Source organism: Neopelma chrysocephalum, unplaced genomic scaffold (assembly GCF_003984885.1).
Source record: "Neopelma chrysocephalum unplaced genomic scaffold, ASM398488v2 Primary Assembly neopelma1_76, whole genome shotgun sequence".
NCBI classification, from domain to species: domain Eukaryota; kingdom Metazoa; phylum Chordata; class Aves; order Passeriformes; family Pipridae; genus Neopelma; species Neopelma chrysocephalum.
In genome coordinates this window covers 12,443,963-12,452,590 of record NW_020897737.1, presented here as the reverse complement: position 1 = coordinate 12,452,590, position 8,628 = coordinate 12,443,963, and the positions used below count along the sequence as shown (strand labels likewise).

At 36.5% G+C, this 8,628-nt stretch overlaps 1 protein-coding gene across 16 annotated transcripts in view; it reads right to left on the bottom strand.

The window, feature by feature from the left end:
* The window catches only part of KDM6A (lysine demethylase 6A), a 150,986-nt gene that overhangs the window by 97,434 nt on the left and 44,924 nt on the right, over positions 1-8,628 (bottom strand). For all 16 annotated transcript variants that reach the window (XR_003535132.1, XR_003535135.1, XR_003535134.1 and 13 more), the window contains exon 4: positions 7,190-7,239. Coding sequence is in view for 8 of the 16 variants with exons in the window: in XM_027689155.1 (XP_027544956.1) it covers positions 7,190-7,239 (50 nt within the window). In the remaining 8 variants the exon portion in view is untranslated. The remainder of the gene's footprint in view (positions 1-7,189; positions 7,240-8,628) is intronic.

The window sequence follows — 8,628 nt, the reverse complement described above, 5'->3', positions numbered from 1 at the left end:
GTTTCTTCTCTTTCACATTATTTGTTCAATCTCACTTGGCCTTGCAGTTTTCTCTCTCCTCAGTCTTCTCCCTCCCCTTTTCTCCTTTTCTTTTTTCTTGGCATGAGATTTTTTCCCATCCTATATTATCATGTTGTATCAGACTCAGACTCTATTTCCAGACTGCTTTCCACAACAGTCTCCTGAAAATGCTTAGCCCATTAAATCCCATAAAAATGCTTTTTATCTCCATTATGATGACCCACTCTCATCAGCATTTAAAAATTAGGACAAACTTATCTCTATTTTTCATTTGCTGTTCCATAACACATAATATCATCGTGTGCGTCTCTCCCCCCTCAGTCTACATTAGGTCTTGAAAGTATTATTTTTTCAGTGAAATATCTTCTCAGAACATGACCAGAATGTCTTCATCAAAACCCTTCAAGGGAAAGGACTGAAATCCAAAAACTCTTTAGTCAAAAGTGAGGGGTAGTACAGAACCCCACATGCTTTGCTGAGGACCATTATAGAGTCAGATAGAAGCAAAGAGCAGACAGAAGGGATTATTAACATCTCCCTCCTCGGTGCCTTGCAGATTCACTGAATCTCTATTCAATTTCTGGTTTTATTTTTCACCTTCTGATTTTCCATTTCCTCCTTCTATTTATTCCATTGCTACCCCATCATTGTGATTTGAAAATATGTTCTGAATTGCAGGTTTTCACCTCACCCATCTTTAGGTCACTGCTGCATCTCCCAGTTGCTTTTGCAATGCTCTTAATCTCAGCAAATTTCACCTTCAGTGAGGATTTCTGAAACTTGGCTTTCCTGATCAAGTCTTCTCGATGCTTCTCTGATTATGTCTCCTCTGATCAAAGGGACTGTTTCTGTCTTTCTGCTTTTCCTGCACAAACCCTGTGTTGCTACGTGGCAATAATTTATATTAAAGGTTTTTCGTGTCATTTTTAAATTCTGTTTTCTGAAGGGAACTTTACCTCTTTATATGGGGTATCCATTCTTCTAAAATTCTCTTAAATAAAAAGCAGCATTCACAAATCATCCTACTTCCTTCCCCGACTTTTGTTCCAGGAAGGTGTTTGCTCCAGCAAACCTGATCCTGTACCACTGTACTGTTTCAATTAATCCTAGCATTTGTATCTAATTAAAAAATAATGGAAGTTTTGATGAATTCTGTCTAAAACACTACTTGGTTTTTTGAGTTTACTGCAGAAAATAAAACAGTTGTGAGTCAATGAAGTGGAAAATTGCTGTCTTATAACAGATCCTCTAAGGTGCAAAATGTTCTCTTATTTGCTGTTATCAGTATGTCTAGTAATTGCTTTTTGTCCAACTGTTTATAAAGGGAGAAACAGACTTACAGTCTGGAGAAAAAGAGACAGCAAAACTTAAACAAAATTAAAGCATTAATGTTTTTTAAATTGTTTTCCTATTTTACAAAATTAAGAAAACATTCCCAAAAAGCAATTTCACCTAACAAAATGGAAAAAAAACAAGAGGCATGAAAAGAAGCTGCATAAAACAATTGAAACAAGCAACAGGACACATCTGAAAACTAACATTCCTGGTCTTTTGTTACTCCAGCTCTTTGGAAAACAAAAGCTTTGCTACTAATTACAAATGTTTCAGCCATGGGGTTGAGAAATTTCTACATAGCTTTAATTACATAATAGCATTTTAAAAAACTACCTGGCACTCAAATACACTTTAGATGAACATAAAAAGGAGTGCTGTAAAATTGCTTTCTGTAACAAAGCAACAACTCAGCACAGACTAAGATTACATCCCTCTTACATGACTAGCACCCACATACACAATTGCATTTTCCTTTGGCATTTGACTTTCTGAAGAGAATTTTAGGTGTTTTTTTATTTTAGGGTTTTTTTAGTGTTTTGTAGTTGTCATTTCTTTGCAATACCTCTGTATGATTTTGGATTCTCCTCTGTTTTATAAAGACTATCTGAGAAAAGTGAGAATAAATTCTCTTATTTGCATATATATAGCCAAAAATTTAATTTCCAAGAATCATTTCTTTTATTTAAGAGACAAATATGAAGAAGGTCTGAGGCAAGCACTTGAACTCAGACAGTAATTCTAATGTCCAGTTCACAAGGGCAGGGAAAACCAAACAGGTACTTTCCATAACTAAATATCTTACCTTGCTGGAAAACTATAGGATTTATTTCCCTCTCTCAATTTATTTATTTATTTATTTTTTGACTAGACCATTCAGTCTTCTACAGTATAGCCTTGCAACTGTAAATTCAGCTTGCACCATATTTGCACCCAGATGTTCTTAAAATCCACTGGAACACAGAAGTAGGTCTTCGAAAATCCTTGCTGGGGTTCACTAAACCTCTTTGATGTTTTCACCCCGGCCACATAAATGAAATCTTTATTAAAAAGAAAGTTTATTAGGGCCATTTTCATAACATGATAAGGAGTGCCTGACAGATTTACTTTCCTTCTAGGCAACTTTCCAGCCAAAGTCAACAGCTAACAAGAAGTCTATATCTGAATTCATGCTGGAGGATGTAACTCACTAATTAAGTGTTCCTTAAACATTTCAAGGAACATTCAGACTTTCTGACTGATCCACTCCAAGTACTACTCTATAAAGAGATACTACAGTTGAGTAGAGCTGAATAAATTGAGGTTTCTTTTCTTTCTCAGGCATTCTCAGTCTAAGTTCCAGCATCCTAGTCCAGGGTAAACAGTCTTCCTTGATACAGGAGTAACTCATTCCACAGTAACTGCCATTATTTTAAAGTTCACTTAGATGCATTTCTACATGCTGTGCCTTGGCAATCCTTCACTTTATTCACACCAACAGAAATATTTAAGTACCTGTGCACCCTCTGTTACTCTGATAAAACATAGCTTTTCATAAAATAGCCTTGAAGCCACACAGGATGCTACTCTTTGATGAAATAATACAGAATAAGGTACAATAGCAGTGCTGTCCTCATGCTCCTTGTTACTTGTCCACAATCCCCTGCATTTAATCCTGTCTAGAAAGCTTTACATTCATTCCCCAAGCACAGAGATGTCACTAATAGATGCTCATGGAAGCACTGCAGAGACTCAGCACATGGGAATTCACTGCTACTTAATATACCTGTACCAAAAGGTTTTATTTATTCTGTGTTGCAACAGCTACAGTCACACAATTTCTAACTGACAATGTGAGAACACTCACTGACCTGCAAAGGCCACAAATACTCTTTAATCAAGATTATCAAACCACAGAAGGGCTGCAGTAGCAGTGCCACGCCAAAGCAGATGAGATCTAATCAAAGCACCAGGTAACCAGGCTCTTCTGTACAACCCTCCCAGGAATCTCCCTAGTGAGCACTGAAACTTCCTGCAGCCCCAAATCTGTGGAATAAGGTTCTTAGGTCACTCCTACCCTGGACAACCATGTCAATGTAACAGATCCAGATGTTTTATAGACTTAAACACACTCAAATCACCGAAATTTCTGTTAGGGCGACCCTACCCAAACCCAAGCATTACATAAAAAGGTTCAGTATGATTAAGCCCATTATAATACAACCACAAGACGATTAAAATAACTTTCTACAGGTGCCAGATATCTGCCATCATGTTTGGATAAAATCAGGAATATCTTACTCCTTGCTGAGCTTCTAATGCTGCCTCCTCAGAATATGTCAAAACTGATAATCATGGCAGACACTTACACTTGATATCTTTATTTTCCCAGGAGCATCAAAACCTACAAACTGCAGTTCTGGTTGTCTCCCTCTCCTGAACTGCCCTTCACATCCGTTCATCCCCCACAGTCCTCCTCACCTCCCTCAACATGTTGACACAGGGGAGTTTTAAAAGGAAATCAGAATGAAGTACACTGCACAGAAGGGAGATTTATTTTAGCATAGGCACATAGGAAGGAACATTGAGAAAACTACTTGAATGCAAGAATGAAAAGTTATCTCAGCTTTTATCCAAGTTGAGATATTTACTTTGTCAGATTTCCAGTCAAATAATTTTTTAAAACACAGATAGTTAAGGTACCACAGTGCCTGTGCAGAACAAAAATTGCAGAAACTCAGCCATTTTATGTTGATCTGTGGGTGCCCAAATTACTGCAAAAAGCAGTCTATTTAGGAATATATAGCACAATGCAACCCAGCTCTTTCAAAACTCTCCATGCAGGTATTACTTCCTGGAAAGGAAATAATATCTCGTGAGCACAGAGGGAGTACTAATCTGGTAAATGGCAAAACACAGCACCATCCTGACTCTTCACCTTCACTTTTCTCACTACAGTACGTATTCAGAATATATTTTCTAAAGTGTTTTTTCCTTCTCTTTTTGTTCCAAAGGAACAACACAATGCTTACTGTATTACCAACAAAACAACCCAGGCACCAAATTCTGACAGAAAACAACCTGGTAAGAAATTCAGGCCATCAGAAAAAACCACTGGGGGAGAAGGGGTGGGGGAGAAAGATGAATTGTAGACTGAACATCATAGAATGAACACTGCATGAAAGTAATGCTCAGTTACCATCCCCATAGAACTTAAAAAACCCAAAGTAGCAAAGACTAAAAATACTATAAAAGGGGGCCAAACTACACCCTAAGCAACCTGAAGTCTCTCACAATCCTAGAAGTTTTCTCTTTATAAAACAAAGAACTTACAGGACCACTTATTCCAACCACAGAAATGTGCACTGCATGACAGTACATAATTTCAGATTCAATGCCCAAGTCTGTAAGACTGTTCCTGTCTGATTCCAAACCTGCCTTATGTAATAACCTTCATGTGATGCAGCACTCTCCAATTTCCCAGTTGTCTCACACAACTCACAAATATCACCCTTCCCTCATACCCTTCTCTTCCTTTCTTTATCATCACAAATTCCAACAACTTAATATTGATGACATCTAACCCTGTAAGAACTGAAAAAAAACCCACAAACCTTTAAAAAAATCTACAGCAGGTAAAGATGGAAATGTGACTGTGGGGTGTGGGGTTTTTTTTGCCATCTGTATCTCTTCATAAAAAAAATTTAATCACAAAGTAGAATAAAACAGCACGAAAAGTGTGACCAAAAATACACCACAAACTTAACTACTCTTGACTACTTACAGACACAAGGCATTAAGGATGACAAGAAATAATAAATCCTCTCAGTTGGGGGGGAGGAGGAAGAGATCTTTCTCTAGACCCAATCCAGGCAGCTTCCCACTGCCAATTCCAGAATAGCTTCATCATCCATTAAAAAGATGAAATATGATTCACCTGTGATTTTTACCAGTTTCAGTAAAAAAAAGTTATTAGCTGAAAAATGGTTTTGGACTCTTTCAGGCTCTTTTTCATGAATATAAAAATTAATAGAATCTCCTAAGGTTATGGGGGAAAAAAACACTTTGGACTACACATTTATAAGAAATGAGATCACGTAGTACAGAATCTTTCACAGGGGAGGAACACTTGAAGAAAAAGTAACGTTTTTTTGGTGGGTTCTTTTGGTGGTTGTTTTGTTTTGGTTGGGTTGTTTTTTTTTTTCATTTGTAGAAGACAAAATGCTGTTTCATCAGCTGCAAGAAATGCTCTCATGCTTGCAACTGGAATTGTGGAAATAATCTCTGCATGGTAAAATTCTGGAGACAGACACAATGAAGAGGTGTGTTAGAGTACGAGCACTTTGTATACAAACAGAAATTCCTTTCAAGAAGTCAAGCACAGATCACACATTTTACTGCCATCCGTGCTCTTCAAATTAAACTGCACAACACTCACGAGTTTGCATTTATTTTAACTGTAGACAATATTCTGAGCCACACTGAAACACCCTATGCCTGTAGAAATTCATATAACAATTTACATTTCCCCTGAAATCTCCAAAAATGCAGCAGAAATAATTTACTAATCATCTACCACTTCTTCCAATAATGAGCCATTAGAATAAAACCCAGAAAAAAAAATTCAAGTCATAAACTACTCTGAAATGCTTAATGTCAAAGAGCACAAACAACAGAAGCTATTACAATAGATTTTTCATTAATTGATTGATTTCAGCACTCATTTACAGCAACCTTTAAACTAACTCTCCAAGAGCATGTAAGAAGAACAGATTAATGATTTTACTGTTGTAATTTTTAAACTGCAAGGGTTACTTCTGGAGAAACTACTTAAATTCCAAAATGGCTCTGTGCAAAAATGGCACTTGCACAACTTCTGCTGGAGCAGGGGCCTTACAGGACAACACCAACCATTTTCCCAGGACCCTCCAATTGGACCATCTGCCATAAGACACTTATTTCACTTCATTCTTCTCCCCTAATTTACCCCGCTTTTGTCCCTTTCCAATACTCAAGTGGAAGAAGCTGCCACATTATTTTTTAGAATGTTTTGACAGTCCCTATGAAAAGCAAAGAACGCAAAAAATGTTATTTCTCTAATGCCATATACACCAGGTACGGATGTATCTCCATTAGCCCTCCCTATTTGAAATATGCATTTACCCACTTCTAAGGAAAAGAGCTGTTTAATACCAAACAACTGTGTACTCTGTTAGGTGCTTTCCTGCACCTGTCTAGATCATGACCTTCAGATTATTTCATGTGACAATCTACCAATGCTGACTATTTTTGACAATAAGAACTTTTTCAATTTTATTCATTTGAAGTGCTGATACCTCTACATGAGCTTACAGAGAGGGCAGCTATACTAACAGGATTTGTTTCTATCTTATGTAAGAACATTATTTAAAATACTGAAAAGGTCTTATATGAACAATTTGGTGCCTGTGGAAACAAAAATCAACCTGAGAACATTTTTCCTAGTACAGGTCAAACGCCTGCACAGCAGCTTTCAAGTGGTTCTGATGCTCTCAATACTCACATATATCCAAGTATCTGTGCTGCATAAAAAACCCTGAAGTAATGGATAATGATGGTTAAAAAAAAATAAATCTAAAACTTGTCAACTTAATTGAGTGCTGTTTTCAATACATGGTGTGAAGATGTATTTCCACTGAGATTTCTTATAAATCGTACATAGAGGTGAACATTTACTTTAAGACCCAATTAGTATGTCAAAGAGTAATTGCAGGCAGATACTCCAAACTTATATTGAACAGCATTTACTTTTAAAATTCAAACATTTACAACAATACATTAAAACAGGGAAAAAAAAAAAAAGGCAGCATATACAGACCTTCCAGTAGTCAGATTGTAAACTGTAGTACCTCTGGTATGCAGATAATGCTGTAGGAAAGAAAAATGAATGTTCAATTTGTTTTGTTTCATTTTCTTTGAAGAAAAAAGATAGAAAACCTTAAGAGTCAGAATACACAACACTAAAATGATAAATGGTTTAATAAAAGTTACACTGCCATGATAAGTACACTGTTGTGGGCAATGCATTCCTTAAGATTATAATTTTGTTTTATGAAACGTCAACCCAAAAGTATATTTATTATTAATCTTAAAAATGTAAATCAAGCAATATTTTAAAGAAAACCTATAACAAAGAAATCATTTGAAATTTTGGGATTTTCATCCCGGACAAAAGCTGTTGTAAGACTTAAAAATTTAATCATGTAGCTCATTTACCATGCTCCCTGATGCCCTGTAATTTCTAAAGAACTGGTGAGGAGGGACATACAAAGAGAAATCAATTTTACATGCCCTTTCATTCTGTAACTAGAGAAGCAGAAGCAAGTGGGGGGGAAAAAAAGCTTACATTTTATTCAGCAGCGAGGACCAAGACTAACCTGGAAATCAGCGCTAAGAACAGCTCTGCTCAGGAGAATATCAGCTCTACTTAGCAACCAATTTCTCAAATCACTATTCCTGCTCCCTCTTCCCCACTAAAAATTCTGGTTGATTCATCTTGCCCCTTTGGCTAACAGGCCACGCCAGACCAGAACACAAACTGGCTTTGCCTTTTCCTAGGAACCACCTAGGAACCACCCAAAAATGAAGACTTTTAAGTAAAGACTCCCTGTAGAAAACACCAAGGTATTGATTTTTCAAGTGTTTGCTCCTTAAGATTTAAGAATTGTTTCTACACAGTGTGCATTTTCCAAACAATAAAAAAGGCAACTCCTGCTTTGAAAAACTATAAGCACTGTACAGATTAAAACAGTAGAGAACAACATGTATTTTATGTGCAGATATATTTCCTGAAAGTACCATGTCCCTAAATTTTAATACCTTTCAATACCTGTCCTGAATATTCATTTCTGCAACTTAAGTCCTTGAGTTTAATTGAAATAAGAACATACACATAACAATAAAGCACACAGAGTTTTCTCTTAAAAATAAACCTTTGCACTCACCTGTCTACAGTCTCACAACCTTTATTTGTAAACTCATACACGCTGAACAATGCTCAGAAATTTTTCCTCACCACTGAAACGCTTGTGAAGCCAATTTCTAATTTTGATGCTCTAAACTGTGACTCATTTACATGCCCAGAGTAGAAAAATAAACTCAGGCATCTGGACATTATTAACATGCAATATGTTTAAATGTTTACGTGCAACTTAGACAAGCAAAATCACTGAAAAATCAAAGTCTTCCACAATTTAAGAATACAATTCCTCCTCCACCCCCCCAAAAAAATTTGGTACAAACTGAAGGATATGACTG